General features: G+C 46.2%; 1 protein-coding gene across 3 annotated transcripts in view; it reads left to right on the top strand.

Moving 5' to 3' along the window:
- The window catches only part of LOC140410990 (prolyl endopeptidase-like), a 219,069-nt gene that overhangs the window by 105,549 nt on the left and 90,647 nt on the right, over positions 1 to 22,873 (top strand). For all 3 annotated transcript variants that reach the window (XM_072499879.1, XM_072499880.1, XM_072499881.1), the window contains one exon: positions 5,578 to 5,775. In XM_072499879.1, coding sequence (XP_072355980.1) covers positions 5,578 to 5,775 — 198 coding nt within the window. The remainder of the gene's footprint in view (positions 1 to 5,577; positions 5,776 to 22,873) is intronic.

Here is a 22,873-nt window from a genome sequence, read left to right as displayed (position 1 = left end):
CTCTCTCTCTCTCTCTCTCTCTCTCTCTCTCTCTCTCTCTTTCTCTCTCTCTCTCTCTCGGGCGCTCCTCTCTCTCTCTCTCGGGCGCTCTTCTCTCTCTCGCGCTCCTCTCTGTCTCTCGCGTGCTCCTCTCTCCCTGTCTCTATCCCTCCCTCTCGGGCGCTCCTCTCTCCCTCTCGGGCGCTCCTCTCTCTCCCTCTCGGGCGCTCTCTCTCGGGCGCTCTCTCTCTTGGGCGCTCCTCTCTCTCTCTTGGGCGCTCCTCTCTCTCTCTCGGGCGCTCCTCTCTCTCTCTCGGGCGCTCCTCTTTCACTCTCGGGCGCTCCTCGCTATCTCTCTCGGGCACTCCTCTCTCTCTCTCTCGGGCGCTCCTCTCGCTCTCTCTCTCGGGCGCTTCTCTCGGGCGCTCCTCTCGCTCTCTCGGGCGCTCCTCTCGCTCTCTTTCTCTCTCAAGTGCTCGCTCTCTTAGGTGCTCCTCGCTCTCTCACTCTCTTTCTCAGGTGCACCTCTTTCTTTCTCTCTCACATACTTTTTTCTCTCTCTCGTGCTACTCTCTCTCACGTGCTCCTCTCTCCCTCTCTCTATCCCTCCCTCTCTCAGGCACTTCTCTCTGTCCCTCCCTCTCCCAGGTGCTCATCTCTCTCTCCCTCTCAGGCACTTCTCTCTCTCTCTCCCTCTCTCGGGCGCTCCTCTCTCTTGCTCTTTCTTGCTAACTTTCTCTCTCAAGTGCTCCTTTCTCAGGTGCTCCTCTTTCTCTCTCGGGTGCTCCTCTTTCTCTGTCGGGTGCTCCTCTCTCTCTCTCTCTCTCTCTCTCTCTCTCTCTCTCTCTCTCTCTCTCTCTCTCCCCCAATCTCTCTCTCTCTCTCACTCTCCCTCCCTCAGGTGCTCCGCTCTCCCTCTCTCGGGCGCTCCTCTCTCCCTCTCTCGGGCGTTTTTCTCTCTCTTATGCTTCTCTCCATCTCTCTCTCTCTCTCTCTCTCTCTCTCTCTCTCTCTCTCTCTCTCTCTCTCTCTCTCTCTCTCTCTCTCTCTCTCTCTCTCTCTCTCTCTCTCTCTCTCTCTCTCTCTCCATCTCTCTCTCTCTCAGGCGCTTCTCTCTCTTCCTCTCTCTCAGGCGCTACTCTCTCTCTCAGGCACTCGCAGGCCGCACGCTCCTCCCCCTCGCGGGCCGCACGCTCCTCGTGAATCCCTCATCTGATGAAGGAGCTGTGCTCCGAAAGCTAGTGAGTCCAAATAAACCTGTTGGACTTTAACCTGGTGTTGTAAGACTTCTTACTGTACTCAATAAATAGGAAGATATTGAGAGGGGTTCAAGTGAGGGGCCTTGGGAGTGCATGTCTGGTTTAGGGGCTGGTTTAGCACACTGGGCTAAATAGCTAGCTTTTAAAGCAGACCAAGGCAGGCCAGCAGCACGGTTCAATTCCTGTACCAGCCAGCCCCCCCCCCCCGAACAGGCGCCGGAATGTGGCGACTAGGGGCTTTTCACAGTAACTTCATTTGAAGCCTACTTGTGACAATAAGCGATTTTCATTTCATTTCCATTTCATGTCCACAGGTCCTTGAAAGTGGCAGGAATGCTTTCCTTTACTGGGTGAGCTATTGAATACAAAAACAGGGATGTAATGATGAAACTGTATAAACACTGGTTAGGCCACATTTAGAATCTATTTTTCTGGTTGCCGCATTAGAGGAATGACATGATTGCTCTGGAGAGATTGAAGAGGAGCTTTACAAGAATGTTGCCAGTGCTTGAAAATTGCAGCTGTGAGGAGAGATTGGCTAGACTTGGGTTGCTTTCCTCAGACAAGGCTAAAAGGTGACCTAATTGAGGTGCATAAAATTATGAGGGACCGACACACGGTAGAAAGGAAAGACTTGTTTCCCTTAGCTGAGGGGTCAATTATCGGGGCACATAGATTTAATGCGATAGGTAGAACGAATAGAGGGAATCTGAAGAAATTAATTTACACCCAGAGGGTTGTGGGCATCTGGAATCTACTGCCTATGCTGGTGATTGAGGCTGAAATGCTCAGCTCATCTAAAGATACCTGGATCGACATTTGAAGTGCTGGAATTTGAAAGGCTAAAATAAAAGTGCAGAAAAATGGGATTAAAATGAGTGGCTAGTTTTTCTTCCTCTCGTTTGATAAAGTTCCCCATGGTAGGCTTATGCAGAAAGTAAGGAGGCATGGGATAGTGGGAAATTTGGCCAGTTGGATAACGAACTGGCTAACCGATAGAAGTCAGAGAGTGGTGGTGGATGGCAAATATTCAGCCTGGATCCCAGTTACCAGTGGCGTACCGCAGGGATCAGTTCTGGGTCCTCTGCTGTTTGTGATTTTCATCAATGACTTGGATGAGGGAGTTGAAGGGTGGGTCAGTAAATTTGCAGACGATACGAAGATTGGTGGAGTTGTGGATAGTAAGGAGGGCTGTTGTCGGCTGCAAAGAGACATAGATAGGATGCAGAGCTGGGCTGAGAAGTGGCAGATGGAGTTTAACCCTGAAAAGTGTGAGGTTGTCCATTTTGGAAGGACAAATATGAATGCGGAATACAGGGTTAACGGTAGCGTTCTTGGCAATGTGGAAGAGCAGAGAGATCTTGGGGTCTATGTTCATACATCTTTGAAAGTTGCCACTCAAGTGGATAGAGCTGTGAAGAAGGCCTATGGTGTGCTCGCGTTCATTAACAGAGGGATTGAATTTAAGAGCCGTGAGGTGATGATGCAGCTGTACAAAACTTTGGTAAGGCCACATTTGGAGTACTGTGTACAGTTCTGGTCGCCTCATTTTAGGAAGGATGTGGAAGCTTTGGAAAAGGTGCAAAGAAGATTTACCAGGATGTTGCCTGGAATGGAGAGTAGGTCTTACGAGGAAAGGTTGAGGGTGCTAGGCCTTTTCTCATTAGAGCGGAGAAGGATGAGGGGCGACTTGATAGAGGTTTATAAGATGATCAGGGGAATAGATAGAGTAGACAGTCAGAGACTTTTTCCCCGGGTGGAACAAACCATTACAAGGGGACATAAATTTAAGGTGAATGGTGGAAGATATAGGAGGGATATCAGAGGTAGGTTCTTTACCCAGAGAGTAGTGGGGGCATGGAATGCACTGCCTGTGGAAGTAGTTGAGTCGGAAACATTAGGGACCTTCAAGCAGCTATTGGATAGGTACATGGATTACGGTTAAATGATATAGTGTAGATTTATTTGTTCTCAAGGGCAGCACGGTAGCATTGTGGATAGCACAATTGCTTCACAGCTCCAGGGTCCCAGGTTCGATTCCGGCTTGGGTCACTGTTTGTGCGGAGTCTGCACGTCCTCCCCGTGTCTGCGTGGGTTTCCTCCGGGTGCTCCGGTTTCCTCCCACAATCCAAAGATGTGCGGGTTAGGTGAATTGGCCAATGATAAATTGCCCTTAATGTCCAAATTGCCCTTGGTGTTGGGTGGAGGTGTTGAGTTTGGGTAGGGTGCTCTTTCCAAGAGCCGGTGCAGACTCAAAGGGCCGAATGGCCTCCTTCTGCACTGTAAATTCAATGATAATCTATGATTAATCTAGGACAAAGGTTCGGCACAACATCGTGGGCCGAAGGGCCTGTTCTGTACTGTATTTTCTATGTTCTATGTTCGTTGATTGGCCTCGTTCTGCACCATAACTTGATTCTGATTGGCCGGCAGCTCTGTTGTCTCAAGTAACAAAAGCAAACAGTGGCTAAAAGCAACGGATCCCAACTTCAGCTAAGTCGTAGTCTATTGGTCAGGTCGTTCCAGCAATTGGGGAATTGGGGGGGAAAGAGAGTGGGGCGGGGGGGGTGCTGGAGGGGTTGAAGGAAGTTATGATCTTGTGGGCGGACATAGAGGAACCCCCACAAAGTAGGTTACCCCCATCTCCCCAGCCTTCCCACCCAACAGCAACCCATACAGCTGGGCTGCTTGCTTTGCTTTTGCATTACCCGGCTGGATGAAAAATGCGGAGTCAAAACATAGGCCTAAGTGCAGGCAGACAGACCACCTATTTTATTTTAGAAGCCTCCCACTCCCCTGAACCCCACTGCAGAAAATTCACCCCAGTGTTGTGAAATTGTTAGTTATTATGCTACCCTGTCGAGATCTACCATGCGGATCTAGTGGCACTTGCGAACACTAAAACTCAGTAGAAATTTGAATTGAAACTTCTCGGGTGCAAATAAGAATTGTTTATTGCCTCTATTTGATTACAATTGAGAGTCACTTAAATCTTATTCTCTAATAAGTCCGGCTAGCAAAACGGGCTTAAAGAGAAGCAACTTGTACACAATTTAACTTTCAAAATAATACAGAAATGGTTTCTTGCTTATGGCAAAATTAAAAGTATTAGTGGAAAATTAAAAGTATAGAGACAGCGAATAGTTTAGATCAAAGTATCGATGATTCACGAATAAAGATGGCCGTACGGACCCTCGCGGTTATACAAAATCATATCAATCTTTAGCCATCTATCTACACCTCTAAGTCATCCTAATTGGTTTGGGTTAGAATCAAATGAGTTTGATTTGACAGTTAGCTGTCATTCTTCAATGTACATTAGTTTTAAATGTTTCATGTCTGAATACTTGTGCATGTTCTGGAATGCGATTCTGTGCTGTTATCGTGACCAGCTTAAACTGGTCTTCTGATGACTTAGCTGTTATCTGTATTGTGAACAATGGTGCCTTCATATTACTATGGCGTTGCTATGATCTGATAAATGGTACAGCACAAGTATAGTGTCAAACTGTCTTGCAAATGTAAAAGTGCTGTTTTAATCTATAATGGAATTATGCTGTGTCATGCTGTTTTGTGTCTCTATGTTTTGAGATGGCCTGAGGTTATGGGTAAATGTAAAATTGGTATTTAAAGACTGAGGCTTAATATTTACGCTAAATAGCTATCTTTTACCTATCAGATGTATTGGAAAATAGTTGGTTTCTACATATACTTAAGCTTTCTTTGTGATTACCTGAATAAATACTGAATTCTAATCTCTTTGTAGAATATGCAACACTGATAAATCTAATGATGTATGATTTTTGCTATAGGTCATGACTCGATGTTATTTTCTGGTTCAGCCCATAGCAGGAGATGTCAGAGTCTGTCCTGATTAAATGTGCTGAACATAATCTATTATTTTGTTCATGCTATGTTGGCCAAGTCACATCAGGTGAAGTGTTTAATACTGCTAGGATTTCAGAGTTGACCTTTCATAGTTTAGCTTTATTATGCCAAACTAATGGAGCAAATCTTCATTAAATTTCCAGGTTATCAATTTCGTTCAGTATATAAAATTTTATACTGGAATTTTGCTAAGTATTTGATTAGTTTGTCTTTGCAGTATGCCTCGACATTACTGTATAATGAATAATTACACAAAGACGTTTGATTGTGATAAAGTCATTGCACTTTTGTGGAAGAGGCACGCTGTATCACTTTTTTTTAGCTGTACATGAATCATCAAAAATGCACAAAAGTATAATTTAGCTGCCTTATTTGAGGTCAATATTTGTAATTAAAATTTTAACATTTGTTTTTCCCATGTATTCACTATTTAAGTTATCTACATTTTCAGAATGGGCTGGATGTGTCAAGAACAACTTTCTAATTTTATGCTACCTCCATGATGTGAAGCACACTCTACAACTTCATGAACTGGTTACAGGGGCACACTTAAAGACATTTCCATTGGATGTAGGCAGTATTGTGGGCTACAGTGGGCAAAAGAAGGATTCTGAAATCTTCTACCAGTTTACTAGTTTCCTGACACCAGGTGAGTACAGAATTAAATTAATACAGATAAATAAGTAAACTCCCAAGTACTAGAAGAAAGTAAGCCATAACTTCCTGGCTCCCCAGCATTTGGGGAGGTACCTCAATGATGTGCTGGAGAATCCCTCTTGGAGGTTCCCAGGTAAGGAATTGGCAATTGTCCAAAAGACCTAACTTCCCCTGAACAATTGCACTGGACTGGTAACCATCCAACAAAGGGATTTAAATCACTAACTTCAGATGGTCTGCCAGCTTTACTGTCGTTGTTATTCTGAAAGAGAAAGAAAAAATGACTTGTTACTTCAGAGTAACTATTTTAAACACACCGGTGACTTTTTATAACTTATTTACTTTAACAATCAAAATAAATCGGGCAAATTGAGGTCTATTTAAATTATAATTTTCCCATTAAATAGCAGATACAACAAAGATAGATCTCATAGATATTTACTAAACAAACCAGTCAGCATATATGGCACCAATTTCAGCCACTGAAGTTCTTCAATCTGCTATTTCTCGGGTAGAATTTCAAATCATTTTTTTTTCAAACCATCAATTCTCATCCAACAGCAGCTCCCAATCAACCAGAGTCCCATGGGCTGGGCCTTCACCAAAGTGGTGCACTTCTTCAGAACCTTCCCAGCTCTGTTCACAGCAGTCTTGATGGTGTGGATCCAGGAGTATTTCTGAGCCTTTGGTGACAACCCTGTTGTTATGGATAGGTGGGGTTTAATTTAAAACAGCCTTGATTTCTCCCTTATCAGCTTTCTGTAAACAAAAAGGTGTTTTTTTTAAATTCCCCCCTTTATTAGTGGTGGCATATTTTCCCCAACCCTTCAGATTTGGAGTGATCAAATCCAATACAGAAAAGAGGGATAAGGGAAGAAAAAAGCAGAGTGCAAAGACCACAAAAACAATAAGCAATATTGCTTCACGCGAGTCCAGAATGCGAAGTCCAATAGAGTATCCCTTCACAGAGGTTAGCGGGTAAAGCTAATAATGGATAATCCACTTTCCAGTAGTGCTGATTACCACAATGGGTGAAGCGCACAGAGATTATTTAGTATTGTAGTGGGAGCTGGTACAGAAATTCAGACATTCCAGTGGAAACAGGATAGATGAGGGCCAGGCAGTTTAAACCTGGACAGATCTCTAGTGCTGATGCTGTTTTGGTGATGGAAGACGGTAGATCTTCAGAGATATTGAGATGACTATGTTTTTTTTGGAAGGCTAGAAATTCCTTTTGTGTGAGCCGTGGACCTTCATTGGGATGAACTAAACAGGATGGAGAAAGGAACAATGGGCATTATCCCCCCCCCCCCCGCCTCCGGATTTGGTAGAGCCTCATCCCTTTTGCAGTTGCGATGAGTCATTCTTTCCTCTTTGTAGTTGCTGCTGGAGCCACTGTTTTTGTCAGCATTTCTTTCAGTAACCTAACTTTGTAACCAATATATTCACTTTGTGATACAATTGCAATTGGTTATATTAAAATGGTCTGTGAAATGAAGGTGTATCAAGACAAAGGTTTGGATACTTATAACATATATCATACATAAACATCTCAAACATGCATTTTTTTGTGGAAAAGATAGTAATTAGCTAGTTTCAGATGCGGGAGCATAACTGAAGTTTTGAGAAGCAGATGATGCCATCAAGTGCTTGACTGTTTCTCTTGCCACTATTGTTCTCTTGAGGGCTGACTGATGCTTTCAAGAGTGCATGACCAATGTGGTACAACAACATTATTTGCATGACTTCACCAGCACTTGGCACATTTTGTGTGGCTTAATTAGTGTTTCTTTTGTCTAACTTGGAGTATTAGCAGCTGTGGAAAACCATGTAATACACGTTAATTATTGGCAGTAATACTAATTTTTTTCTTGCTATTTAAATCTAAAGCATTTAAGGATTTGCTTTACAGACAAGAAAATCCTTTTACATAATCCCGAAAAAACTAAATGACTTGTTCTCTCACACTGGCGCTACAGTTATTTTAATCTTAAACAATAAGACTGAACGTATTATTGCAAAGTCAAATAGAGGGTATTATGAAAATGGTAGAAATTCAACCTAGTGCATTGAATTGGCTCATTTATGATTGAATGAAGCACGGCTCAGTTAACTTAATTAAGATCAGTTCAGGATTTGGGACTTTTTTTTTTAAAGCATTTATTATTAAAGGGTCCATTCCATGTGTGACGTAGAATCTTTGCTCGTGGTCATTTGGCTTTGGCAGATATTTGCAATGTTCAGATGTTGGTCTGTTATTGTTTGGTCAGTTTGTGATCAGTGAACAAGGATTACTCTAACAGGAACTTTTCTTTGTAACTCAATGGGCTGTTTCTCAGAGTTGAGTTGTAATGTTTTTCAAAATAATGACTCTTACTACCATTGTATATTCTGTAAAATTGTTCTAAACAATTTCTGGGTCATATTTATCTCCTGCAAGACACAGTACTGCTTCCTGTGCAGCATGCTATTTTCTTTAATTACTACAGTCCTTTCGAAATAAGAGCAAATGAATCTTGTAAATCCTGTAATGATAGAATCTGTGACATGTAAATTATAATATACTGTGACATTTAATTTTACTTACATTGATTAACGTGAGTCCTGAAATGTTTGTATAAACTATTAGTTGCAGTGTCAACTTGGTTAAGGTTATCCAGGATCATCGTGGCTGCCAATTTTAGAAGAAATTAAGCAAATTTTAAATAGGGAACCATTTTCATGGAAAAATAGTCTCCAGCTGTTTTTAATTGCTTGCAAACACATAATCTAACAGTATAAATTATAGCTAAATACATCATCACATCATTTGATGCCATTGTGATGAAGATAATGTGCAGCTGTTCCAGCTCTTTTATTTTGCCAGATAAAGTATATCTCAAACAGTCTTTCAAATGGGCTGGACTTTTGCTCCCAAGGCAACACAAGAAACCCGCCTTGGGAGAAAGTGCCCTCTGTCAGGCTTGATTTTTAATGGGGGAGGTATGGGATGGAGTCAATGCCCCCCACCCCCCCGGACTCAGATAGGAGATGACCGCATGGGCTGCCAAGCACCGAGGCATACTATTCAAAAGGACCACCTCATATATCCCTGTTGATTCCTTAAATTTTAGATACTGTAGCCCACATCCCGTCACTTCCCCCATGTCACCTCCTTGCCCTCATGTCAATCCATCCCCAGCCACACCCTATGGTCCCTTTATAGGGCCCATGCCTACTTAGTGCCACCTCCTACCCATCTCTTGCCCTTACACTTTATGTAAACTCATCCAGTATTCGCCATGGGAACATCTCAGCAGCCATATTGAGATGAGCCACCTTTACTATAGTAAAATAAAATGAAAACACATTTAAAACTTTTAAATACCCTCAAGTACTTAATCCCACATGAAAGGACTTGTACTCATAACCCCAATCAAAGAATCTTTTCATATCGTTTTCATGCTGTCAATCAAATTGCAGGCGTAAGACCACCCTGCTGAGATAATTACAGGTTGTGGGGTGCAGCCAAACATTAATAATGACATAATAGTTTTAGGGTAATGTCAAGCAACAGCTATTTTACTCAGACTGACACAGGCCTTCACAGTATCCTCCCGTCCGTCACAAGTATTTGCAGAGACTCTAAAAATTCATAACTACCACACCACAGGTTAAGGCTCTTGCTATAGTGAAAATAAGGTCTGTTTGCACTGCAGAATTATGTTCAAATGGCCTTACTGAGTTTGGAGTTTCCTCGTGTGTGAGTCACACTCCTCCCCACTCCATTTTCCCTCCAGGCAAAAATCAAATTGTCATAAATGGGGTAGAACATCCTCATCCAGATCCCATCCACTATTTTTTAAAGGTCTTTGGAGTCTCAATGACTCTGCATAAACCAGCCTATTGAGTGTTCTGCTCCTGCATGTGGTTTCAAAATTTTAAATTGGTGAACTGCAGCCTTCTAACATTTCATTTTGTCATTGTCAGCTACTCCACTTGTATCATATGTTTTCTGTGAGGCTCACAGCGCTCATTGCAGATTAAATAGAACATAGAATTGACAGTGCAGAAGGAGGCCATTCAGTCCATCGAGTCTGCCCTTAGAAAGAGCCCCACACCTCCACCCTATCCCCGTAACCCAGCAACCCCACCCAACCTTTTTGGACACTAAGGGCAATTTAGCATGACCAATCCACCTAACCTGCACACCTTTGGACTGTGGGAGGAAACCGGACCACCCGGAGGAAACCCACGCAGACATGGGGAGAACTGCAGACTCCGCACAGACAGTGACCCAAGCCGGGATTCAAACCTGGGACCCTGGCGCTGTGAAGCCACCATGCTAACCACTGGGCAATCGTGTTGCCCACAAAAATTGATTGCTGGTCATCATTAGACTTTTAATTCCAGACTTTATTCAATTCAAATCCACTGTGATGTGATTTGAACCCTGGTTCCCCTGTGTAACTGGATTACTAATCCAGTGACAATACCATACACCACCTTGTCTGAACCAACACCACCTTGCCTGAACAACAACAAAAACAATGTATAGGCTTTCTAGACTGCATAGAAAATATTTACTAGAATAGTTCTTAAGGTTGAGTAATTATGTGTATAGACTGGGAAAGTTGGAGTTGTGTTCCTTAGAGCAGAGGAGACTAAGTGGAGATTTGAAGTTTTTAGATGGAATAAATAAGCAGAAACTGTTTCATTTAGCGGAATGGACAACAACCAGAAGGAGACACATTTAAGGTGATTGACAAAAGAACCAGAGGTGACATGAAGAAGATTTGGATTGCACTGCCTGAAAGATTGGAGAATACAGATTCAGAATAGCTTTCAAAAGGGAATGGATAAACACTTAGAAAACATTTCAAAGATCTTATCATAGAATTTACAGTGCAGAAGGAGGCCATTTGGCCCATTGAGTCTGCACCGGCCCTTGGAAAGAGCACCCTACCTAAGCCCACACCTCCACTCTATCCCCGTAACCCAGTAACCCCAGCTAACCTTTTTGGACACTAAGGGCAATTTACCATGGCCAATCCACCTAACCTGCACATCTTTGGACTGTGGGAGGAAACCGGAGCACCTGGAGGAAACCCATGCAAAAACGGGGAGGACATGCAGACTCCGCACAGACAGTGACCCAAGCCGGGAATCTGGGACCCTGGAGCTGTGAAGCAACTGTGCTAACCACTGTGCAGGAAGTGGACCAGGGAGTGGGACCAATTGGATTAATCTACAAAAGATTCAAATCAGCTGAATGGCCACCGCCTTTGCTGTACTGTTCAATGATTCTAAGAAGTTAAGAAGTGAAAGTTGTTTATTTTAAAAATGCGCTGAATATTGTACCAATAAAGAAAGGCAAATAGCTGAAGGTGAGTTTACAACTTACCTTCCGTGATCTTATTGATATTCGTGGACTTGAAAGGCTTGCCTCTGCTTCAATTTTTATAATCTTACTGTAGTGGGTGTTTCTCGTATTTATTGCCTACCCCTAATTGCCCTTGAGATGATAGTGGTGAGCCTTTTGAGTCACTGCTGTTCATGTGTCGGTTTAACCATAGTGCTTTAAGGAAGGAAGTTCCATTGTTTGGCATGCAAGTAGTCCTTTTTTGTAGCTTCACCAGGTTGACACCCCATCTTTAGGTATGCCTGGACCTTGTATTAGCAAAAGAGCAGATAGGAAGCTGATATAAATTTGTCAATCTTAAAATGTTTGTTTATGGGTGACATTTTGGGATAGCTTGCTGATTTTCTTGAACTCATTTTACTCCAATCCAGACTTGGGAGTGACACCTCCACTCTTTCCAGAGTATAAGAGTCAGTATGCATGTTTAATGCCAGCAGCAGGTATCACAAAAGGGCAACGTTTTTCATCCTAAATATCCCTCATGGTTGAGAGAAATAATGGTTGTACACTGCATCAGCCTTTATTAAGATATCTGCATTAAACATGCTCACATCACAATTAAGCAAAAGCAGCAAATCAGAGCTAGATTCTGAATGTGGCATGTTTTAAAAGCACTTGTTATCTCATTTGGACCTTTCTAAAGTTGAACCAGATTATTCACAACGTTGAACATCCTATTTGACCCTAAGTTTACCGTCTGATGTCATAATCCCTCGATCGCAAAGACCACCTACTCCACTTATGTATTATCATCTACCTTTGCCCCAACCTTAGCCCACCTTGTTCTAAATAAATATTTTCTATGTTCATTTTTTCAGCCCCTGTCTCAGGTTGATCCAGATTATTTACAACCTCGCTTATCTTTGCCTCTGGCCTTTGTCACCTCCAGACCCGACTGTTTGGGCACTCTCCTAACCTTCATTCTCCATAGCTCTGTTGCTCAACTTATCTTACACTGGTTCCGGTTGCGGTGATGCCTTGCTAGCCGCACGTTTCGGCGGCTCCAGCTCCGACGGACCTTCGGGCTCTTTTAAGAGCCCCAACGGGGAATTTTTTGACGACGCAACCCGGTGTGGGGTGTGTGAGAAGGGAGTGTCCGTCCCCCCCCCCCCCCCCCCCCCCCCCCCCCCGCCAACGAAGGAGGAAAAAGCCGGCTGCAGCGCGAGGAATCGTCGACCAAAGAGACAGAAAGGGAGAAGCACAAGATGGCGGCGGAGAAAGCGCAGGCGACATGGGGGCCTGAGCAGGACGAAATTTTGAGGCGGTGCGTGGAGCTGCTGAAGAGGGAGGTGCTGACCCCGAAGCTACAGGCAATTGAGGGGCTCAAGGAGACACTAAAGACCCAGGAGGCAGATCTCCGCGTGGTGGAGCAGAAGGTGACAGATAATGAGGACGAGATCCTGGGCCTGGCGGTTAAGACACAGACGCACGAGGCACTTCATAAAAAGTGTACTGAAAGGATCGAGGCCCTAGAAAACGGAGCGCGAAGGAAGAACCTTCGGATACTGGGTCTCCCTGAGGGTGTGGAAGGAGTGGACTGTGGAGCTTATGCAAGTACGATGCTGAGCTCACTGATGGGTGCTGAGGCCCCTACGGGCCCCTTGGAGGTGGAGTGGGCACATCGGATCCCGGCGAGAAGACCAAAAGCGGGAGAACCACCCAGGGTGATAATCGTGCGATTTCACCGCCTTAAGGATAGAGAAGAGGTCCTGAGATGGGCTAAAAAGGTGCGGAGTAGCAGATGGGAGAATGCAGTGGTACGGGTGTACCAGGATTGGAGTGCTGAGGTGGCGAGAAGGAGGGCGAGCTTTAACCGAGCCAAAGAGGTGTTGCATAAAAGGAAGGTGAAGTTCGGGATGCTGCAGCCGGCAAGACTATGGGTCACGTATCAGGAGAGACACCATTATTTCGAGACGGCGGAGGAAGCATGGACCTTTATCAAAGAGGAGAAATTGGATCGGAACTGAGGGACTGATGCTGCAGGAAATGTTATTGTTAATGTTATGGTTGAAGTTAATTGAGAAGTAAATTGGGAAGGGGGGAGACGTGGGGAAATGTGGGCGCCGGTGAGGGGGGAAAGACGGGACATAGTTGCGGAAGGGGAGGGGAAAGGGAGCTGCGCCATAAGAGGCGGGTCAGGTAAAGGGATGTTCCCGCGCCAGAAAGAATAAGGCGGGAAGACAGGCGCAAGGCGGATGGGAATTCCCCACACGGGGGGGTCGAGGAGTGAGCAGGAGTAGCCGGGGTCAGTTGAAGTCAGCTGACTTACGGAAGTAATATGGGGGGAGCAATCACGCTAGAAAGAGATCTAGCGGGGGGGGGGGGACAACTGGGTTGCTGCTGCGGAAATCCAAAAGGAAATGGCTAAAGAGTGGGTGGACGGGGATGGTGTGCGACGCTGGGAGAGCGAGTGGGAGCGCGGAGGCGGGATATGGGACTGGCCTAGAGAAGGTAATGGCTAGTCGACATGGGAGGGGGGCAGGTAGCCCCCTAGTGAGGCTGATCACGTGGAACGTGAGATGCCTGAACGGACCGATAAAAAGGGCCCGAGTGCTCGCGCATTTGAAAGGACTAAGGGCAGACGTGGTTATGCTCCAAGAGACGCACCTAAAGGTGGCGGACCAAGTTAGGTTAAGGAAAGGATGGGTGGGACAGGTGTTCCACTCAGGACTAGACGCAAAGAACAGAGGGGTGGCCATTTTGGAGGGGGAAACGGGTAGCATTTGAAGCAAAGAACATCGTAGCAGATAGCGGAGGTAGATATGTAATGGAGAGTGGCAGGCTGGAGGGAATGGAGGTCGTGTTGGTTAATGTGTATGCCCCAAACTGGGACGATGCGGGATTTATGAGACGGATGCTGGGGCGTATACCGGACCTGGAGGTAGGAAACTTGATTTTAGGAGGGGACTTTAATACGGTGCTGGACCCGGGGCTAGATAGATCCAGCTCAAGGACCAGAAGAAGGCCGGCAGCGGCCAAGGTACTTGAGGGGTTTATGGACCAAATGGGGGGAGTGGATCCATGGCGATTTCTTAGACCTAGGGCTAGGGAGTTCTCCTTCTTCTCCCATGTCCATAAAGTGTACTCCCGGATAGATTTTTTTGTTTTGGGAAGGTCGTTGATCTCTAGGGTGGAAGAAGCTGAGTACTCAGCCATAGCGGTTTCGGACCATGCCCCACATTGGGTGGACCTAGAATTAGGAGAGGAAAGGGAGCAGAGAACACTCTGGCGATTAGATGTGGGATTGATGGCGGATGAGGGAGTGCGTGCAAGAGTGCGGGGGTGTAATGAGAGATACCTGGAGGTCAATGACGACGGCGAGGTCCCTGTGGGAGTGGTATGGGAAGCACTAAAAGCGGTGGTCAGAGGAGAGCTGATCTCCATTGGGGCCCACAAAAGGAAAACCGAGGCCAAGGAAAAGGAAAGATTAATGGGGGAGATTTTAAGGTTGGATAGGGAATTTGCAGAGACCCCGGAGGAGGAGCTGTACAGGGAGAGGAGACGACTCCAGACGGAGTTTGACCTTCTGACCACCAGAAAGGCGGAGGTACTGTGGAGGAAGGCACAGGGGAGGAGGTATGAGTATGGGGAAAAGGCTAGTCGCCTGTTGGCGCACCAACTGCGAAAGAGGGCAGCAGCGAGGGAGATAGGAGGAATTAGGGATGAAAGGGGAGACACTGTGCGAAGGGCAGGAAAGATAAATGAGGTGTTCAAGACCTTTTATGAGGGACTGTATAGGTCTCAACCCCCAGAGGGAGAGGAGGGGGTGCGGCAGTTCCTGGACCAATTGAGGTTCCCGAAAGTAGAGGAGCAGGAGGTGGTAGGCCTGGGGGCACCGATTGGGGTGGACGAGGTTATTAAGGGACTGGGAAGCAGGGAAGGTCCCGGGACCAGACGGGTTCCCGGTGGAATATTACAGAAAATATGTGGATTTGTTGGCCCCGTTGCTGGTGTGGACGTTCAGTGAGGCCAGGGAAGGGGGGACTCTACCCCCGACGATGTCGGAGGCGACGATATCGCTAATTTTGAAGAGGGATAAAGATCCGTTGCAGTGCGGGTCCTATAGACCTATTTCATTATTGAACGTGGACGCCAAATTGTTGGCAAAGGTACTGGCATTGAGGATAGAGGACTGTGTCCCGGGGGTGGTGCACGAAGACCAGACAGGGTTTGTAAAAGGGAGACAACTGAATGTTAACGTGCGACGACTATTAGGGTTGATAATGATGCCCCCAGTGGAGGGGGAGGCAGAGATAGTGGCAGCAATGGATGCAGAGAAGGCATTTGATAGGATGGAGTTGGAGTATTTATGGGAAGTGTTCAGGAGGTTTGGGTTCGGGAACGGGTTTATTAGCTGGGTTAGACTCCTTTATGGGGCTCCAACGGCAAGTGTAGTTACGGGTCGACAAAGATCGGAGTATTTCCGACTATATAGGGGAACAAGACAGGGATGCCCGCTGTCTCCATTGTTGTTCGCGTTGGCAATTGAACCTCTGGCCATGGCGTTGAGAGACTCCAGGAAATAGAGAGGGGTGATTAGAGGGGGAGAAGAACACCGAGTCTCGTTATACGCAGATGACCTATTGTTATACGTGTCGGACTCAGTGGGGGGGATGATAGAGGTTATGCGAATGTTGAGGGAGTTCGGGGATTTCTCTGGGTATCGGCTAAACATGGGGAAGAGTGAATTATTTGTGATACATCCAGGGGACCAGAGTAGAGAGATAGAAGGCTTGCCTCTAAGGAAAGTGGAAAGAAACTTCCGATACCTGGGGATTCAGATCGCTAGGAGCTGGGGAACCTTGCACAGACTTAATCTGACACGGCTGGTGGAACAAATGGAGGAGGACTTCAAGAGGTGGGACATGCAGCCTCTGTCGCTGGCGAGCAGGGTGCAAGCAATTAAGATGATGGTCCTCCCGAGGTTCTTATTTGTATTTCAATGTCTCCCTAGACTAATCACTAAGACCTTTTTTAATAAAATAGACAGCATAACGAGCTTCGTGTGGGCAGGGAAAGTTCCGAGAGTAAGGAGGGGGTTCCTTCAGCGTAGTAGGGACAGAGGAGGATTGGCACTACCGAACTTGGGGGATTACTATTGGGCCGCCAATGTGGCAACGATACGTAAATGGATGATGGAGGGTGAGGGAGTGGCGTGCAAAAGACTGGAGAGAAAGTCCTGTAAAGGGACGAGTTTAGAGGCGCTGGTGACGGCGCCGCTACCGTTCTCACCTAAAAGGTTTACCACGAACCCGGTGGTGGCGGCAACATTGAATATCTGGGGACAGTGGAGGCGACAGAGAGGGGTGCGGGGAGCCCTGGTGGGGTCCCCAATCAGGAACAACTATAGGTTCGCCCCAGGAAGAATGGATGGAGGATTTCAGAGCTGGCACCAGTTGGGAATTAGGAGGGTGGGAGATTTATTTATAGATGGGACTTTTGCGAGCTTGGGAGCATTGGAGGAAAAGTATAAGTTGCCCCGGGGAAATTTCTTGCGATATATGCAGGTGAGGGCGTTTACTAGACAACAGGTGAGGGAATTTCCGTTGCTCCCGACACAGGGGATTCAGGACAGAGTGCTTTCAGGGGTGTGGGTCGGAGAGGGCAAGGTGTCAGAGATATACCGAGAGTTGAGGGAAGAGCAGGAGGAGTCGGTGGGCGAACTAAAAGGAAAGTGGGAAGAAGAACTAGGGGAGGAGATAGAGGAGGGTATGTGGGCTGATGCCCTAAGCAGGGTAAATTCCTCTTCCTCGTGCGCCAGGCTTAGCCTGATTCAATTTAAGGTGCTACATAGAGCACACATAACGGGAGCAAGATTGAGCAGGTTCTTTGGAGTGCAGGACAGATGTGGGAGGTGTGGCGGGAGCCCGGCAAACCACGCACATATGTTTTGGGCGTGCCCGGCACTGGAAGGGTATTGGAAGGGAGTGACGGCAGTGATTTCGAAGGTGGTGAAGGCCCGGGTCAAACCAGGCTGGGGGTTAGCTCTATTTGGAGTTGCGGATGAGCCGGGAGTGCAGGAGGCGAAAGAGGCCGACGTTGTGGCCTTTGCGTCCCTAGTAGCCCGGCGCAGGAGCCTACTCATGTGGAAGGAGGCAAAACCCCCCCCCGGACTGGAGGCCTGGGTAAATGATATGGCGGGGTTCATTAAATTGGAGCAGATAAAGTTTGCCCTGAGAGGGTCGGCTCAAGGGTTCACCAGGCGGTGGCAGCCATTTCTCGACTACCTAGGGGAACGTTAGAGGGAAGACAGATGACCAGCAGCAGCAACCCAGGGGGGAGGGGGGGGGGTTTAGTTTAGTGTATGTCAAAAGATAATGGGGTTTTGTTATTTGTGTATTGTTAAAAATTTCTTTATTGTTACGTTTGCTTTGTAAAAGGGGAAAAATTGTTGTCTGGAAAAAATTTTCAATAAAATATATATTTTTTAAAAAACTTATCTTACAACAAGTCCTTCTCTTCAGTCACCTCTGTGCTTCCTGACCTTCACGTGATTTACAATCCTCATCTTCATGTTTAAATTTCCCATCTTTCCCTTCCTGTGTCTGAAATCCACTTCAGTCTACAATTCTCGGAGAAATATCTTCTTTTAAATCTGACAAACTTTTGATACCCTCCCAGCCCTCGCCCTGCTTGCACATTTTCACTCTCAGTATTGGTCCTTGCCTTCATTTGTCTGAACCTGCTACTCTGGAATTTCATCTCAAAACCTCTATTCATAGTCCGGTTAGCCTGACTTCGGTCATCTAAAGATTTTAGAGTCCATTATTAAAGATGAGATTGCGGAGTACTTGAAGTGTATGATAAAATGGAACTGAGTCAGCATGGTTTTGTCAAGGGGAGGTGATATCTGATAAATCTGTTGGAGGTCTTTGAGGAGGTAACAAGGAAGTTAGACAAAGGAGAACCAGTGGACATGATTTACTTAGATTTCCAGAAGGCCTTTGACAAGGTTCCCCACGGTAGGCTATTGCAGAAAATACGGAGGCTGGGGATTGAGGGTGATTTAGAGATGTGGATCAGAAATTGGCTAGCTGAAAGAAGACAGAGGGTGGTGGTTGATGGGAAATGTTCAGAATGGAGTACAGTCACAAGTGGAGTACCGCAAGGATCTGTTCTGGGGCCGTTGCTGTTTGTCATTTTTATCAATGACCTAGAGGAAGGCGCAGAAGGGTGGGTGAGTAAATTTGCAGACGATACTAAAGTCGGTGGTGTTGTCGATAGTGTGGAAGGATGTAGCAGGTTACAGAGGGATATAGATAAGCTGCAGAGCTGGGCTGAGAGGTGGCAAATGGAGTTTAATGTAGAGAAGTGTGAGGTGATTCACTTTGGAAGGAATAACAGGAATGCGGAATATTTGGCTAATGGTAAAGTTCTTGAAAGTGTGGATGAGCAGAGGGATCTAGGTGTCCATGTACATAGATCCCTGAAAGTTGCCACCCAGGTTGATAGGGTTATGAAGAAGGCCTATGGAGTGTTGGCCTTTATTGGTAGAGGGATTGAGTTCCGGAGTCGGGAGGTCATGTTGCAGCTGTACAGAACTCTGGTTCGGCCGCATTTGGAGTATTGCGTACAGTTCTGGTCACCGCATTATAGGAAGGACGTGGAGGCTTTGGAGCGGGTGCAGAGGAGATTTACCAGGATGTTGCCTGGTATGGAGGGAAAATCTTATGAGGAAAGGCTGATGGACTTGAGGTTGTTTTCGTTGGAGAGAAGAAGGTTAAGAGGAGACTTAATAGAGGCATACAAAATGATCAGGGGGTTAGATAGGGTGGGCAGTGAGAGCCTTCTCCCGCGGATGGAAATGGCTGGCACGAGGGGACATAGCTTTAAACTGAGGGGGAATAGATATAGGACAGAGTTGAGAGGTAGGTTCTTTACGCAAAGAGTAGTGAGGCCGTGGAATGCCCTACCTGCTACAGTAGTGAACTCGCCAACATTGAGGGCATTTAAAAGTTTATTGGATAAACATATGGATGATAATGGCATAGTGTAGGTTAGATGGCTTTTGTTTCGGTGCAACATCGTGGGCCGAAGGGCCTGTACTGCGCTGTATTGTTCTATGTTCTATGTGACGCATAGGAGACTGTTAAATAAGTTAGGTATGATCCTGGCATGGATAAAGGATTGGCTGACTGGCAGAAGGCAAGGAGTGGGGATAAAGGGGTCTTTTTTAGAATGGCAGCTGGTGACTAGTGGTGTGCATCAGGGGTCGGTGCTGGAACACAACTTTTCACAATACACATTAACGATCTGGATGAAGGGACTGAGGGCACTGTTGCTAAGTTTGCAGGTGATACAAAGATATGCAGAGGGACAGGTAGTATTGAGGAAGTGGGGGGGCTGCAGAGGGACTTGGACAGGCTAGGAAAGTGGGCAAAGAACTGGCCGATGAAATACAATGTGGAAAAGTGAGGTTATGCACTTTGGAAGGAGGAATGGAGGCATAGACTATTTTCTAAATGGGGAAATGCTGAGGAAATCAGAAGCACAAAGGGACTTGGGAGTCCTTGTTCAAGATTCACTTACAGTTAATGTGTAGGTTCAGTCGGCAGTTAGGAAGGCAAATGGAATGTTAGCATTCATGTCGAGAGGGGTTAGAATACAAGAGCAGGGATGTACTTACATTTGGAGTAATGTGAGCAGTTTTGGGCCCTGTATCTAAGGAAGGATGTGCTGGCCTTGGAAAGGGTCCAGACGAGGGTCACAAGAATGCTCCCTGCAAAGAAGAGCTTGTCATGTGAGGAGCCGTTGAGGACTCAGGATCAGTACTCGTTGGCGTTTAGAAAGCTATGGGGGGGATCTTATTGAAACGTACAGGATACTGGAAGATCTGGATAGAGTGGACACGGAGAGGATGTTTCCACTTGTATGAAAAACTAGAACCAGAGGACGCAGTCCCAGACTAAAGAGATGATTGTTTAAAACAGATGGGGAGGAATTTCTTCAGCCAGAGGGTGGTGAATCTGTGGAACTCTTTGCTGCAGAAGGCTGTGGAGGCCAAATCACTGAGTTTCTTTAAGACAGAGACAGAACTGCCTTCAATGTTACTCTATCCTTTTTTAGGTAAGAGGACCAAAACTGTATGTAGTATTCCAGGTGAGGTCTCACAAACACCCTGTACAATTGCAACAAAGCCCCTCTATTTTTAAACTCCAACCCCTTTGCAATAAAGGCCAAAATGCCATTTGCCTACTTAACTAATTGTTGGACCTGCCTGCTAGCCTTTTGTGATTCATACACTCGAACACCTAGATCCCCCTATACTTCACTCACCTGCAGTCTCTCTGCATTCAGATAATCTGCCTTTTCATTCCTCCTACCAAAGTACATGACCTCACACTTTCCCACGTTAAACTTAATTTGCCAGGTTTTCGTACAAGTCACACAATCTATCAATATCCTGTTGCAGAATCACAATATCCTTATCACAACTTGCCCACCTACCTGCTTTTGTTTCATCGGCAAATTTGTACACCTTGGGCGGGATTCTCTCAGCCTGGGGCCGGGCCGGAGAATCCCCGCGAGCGACATGAATCGCGCCACGTCGGCACGTGATTCTCCGCAGAGCGGAGAATCGGCGCCATTGCCGCTGGCGTGGTTGGCACAGCGCCGGTCGGGGGCCGCTCTATGGGCCCCACCCGCCGATTCTCGGCTCGGGATGGACCGAGCGGCCGTCGTGAATTTGCCAACTCCCGCCGGCGCCATCCATACCTGCTCTCAGCCGGCGGGACCTCGGCGTGTAAAGGTCGGGCAGGGGTGCCACCCCGGGGCGGGCCTCCGATGTGGCCTTGCACGTGATCGGGTCCCACCGATCGACGGGCCGGCCTCTCTGGCTGGGGGCTTCCTTTCCTACGCGCCGGCCCCTGTAGTCCTGCACCATGTTGCATCGGGGCCGGCGCATTGAAGGAAACCACTGCGCATGTGCACGTTGGTGCTGGCGCCACTGCGCATGCGCAGATCCTGCGCCACCCAGTTCGCGCCGGGATCAGCAGCTGGAGCGGCGTGAACTGCTCCAGTGCCGTACTGGCCCCCTGTAGGGGCCAGAATTGGTCGACGGGTCGGCCCGACGGCGTGGACACACTGCCGCAGGATTAGAGAATCCCGCCCCTTATATTCTGCTCCTTCCTCCAGGTCATTAATGCAAATAGTGAAAAAACAGTAATCTACTGGGTTACATCTTTCCACTCTGCAAGGGACCCATTTATTCTAAATCTGTGACAGACAATTTTCAATCCATGCAAACATACTTCCTTCAATTCCAAGGGCTTTAGCTTCATGCACCAGCCTCTTATGCGGCACCTTGTCAAATGCCTTTTGGAAATCTAAATCCACCACATCAATAGGTTCCCCTCGCTACTCTCCCTGTTATATCCTCATAGAATTCGAGCAAATTTGTCAAACGTGATATACCTTTCATAAACCATGTTAACTAGATTTGATTATATTCAGCTTTCCTAAGTGATTTCCTCTTTGATTATTGACTCCAGCATCTTGCCAATAATAGATGTTAAATTAGCTGGTCTATAATTCCCTGCCTTCTGCTTTCTCCCTTTTTGAACAAGGGATGTTTTCCAATCATCCGGTACCCCCTCGAAATTTAGCAAGTTACGAAAAATTTCAACCAATGGGTCCACTATCCCTGCAACCACTTCCTTTAAAACCCTAATGTGCAGTTCATCAGGTCCTGGCGACTTGTCTGCCTTGAGCCCCTTGAGTTTCTCTAATACTGTATTCCTTGTGATTGGAATTTTTGTAAGTTCTACCATGCTATTTGAAATCAGCCCATCTGATATCTTAGGGATATCTAATGTCTTCCAAGGTAAAGACTGATGCAAAAAATTCATTTTTAAAAATAAATTTAGAGTACCTAATTCTTTTTTTTTCCCAATTAAGGGGCAATTTAGCTTGGCCAATCCATCTACCTACACATCTTTGGTTTGTGGGAGTGAAACCCATGCAGACACCGAGAGAATTTGCAATTTCCACACGGACAGTGTCCTGGGGCTGAGATCAAACCCGGGTCCTCAGCGCTGTGAGACAGCAGTGCTGGCCACTGTGCCGCCCTGCATAAAATTCATTTAAAGTATCCTCCATTTCTTTGTTTACTGTTATAGTAGAGATCCAACATTTACCTTAGCCACCCATTTCCTATTTATGTAGCCATAGAAACTCTTACTGTTTGTTTTTATACTGCGTGCAAGTTTTCTCTAAATTTATTTTCTCCCTTCTGATGAGCTTTTTTGTCTTTTGCTGCGGGATCCTAAAAACTCCTTAGTCCTCTGGTCTACCACAATCTCTTGCCATTTTGTATATCCTGCTTTTCAATTAATATTATCCTTGACCACCTTTGTTAGCCATGGCTTTTACCTCTTTTTCATGGAATCCCTCTCTTTGATTGGGATAAATCCCTTTGAGCATTATGCCAGTTTTTTGAGTATCTGCCACTGCTCATCTATGACCTGTATCTTAGCTTGTTTACCCAGTTGACCTTGGACAACACCTTCAGATTGTAATTTCTCTTATTTAAGTTGACACTGGTTATGGACCTTTGACACAGGTTATGGACCTATAGCATTCACCCTCAAGCTGTATCTGGAATTGTATCATATTTATGGTCACTACCCCCTAGGAGATCCTTAACCACAAGATCCCTTATTAATCCTTCTTCATTCGACAAAGCCAAATC

Source organism: Scyliorhinus torazame, chromosome 4 (assembly GCF_047496885.1).
Source record: "Scyliorhinus torazame isolate Kashiwa2021f chromosome 4, sScyTor2.1, whole genome shotgun sequence".
Taxonomy (NCBI): domain Eukaryota; kingdom Metazoa; phylum Chordata; class Chondrichthyes; order Carcharhiniformes; family Scyliorhinidae; genus Scyliorhinus; species Scyliorhinus torazame.
The sequence above is the reverse complement of the archived record's forward strand: the minus strand, read 5'-3'. Positions and strand labels throughout refer to the sequence as shown.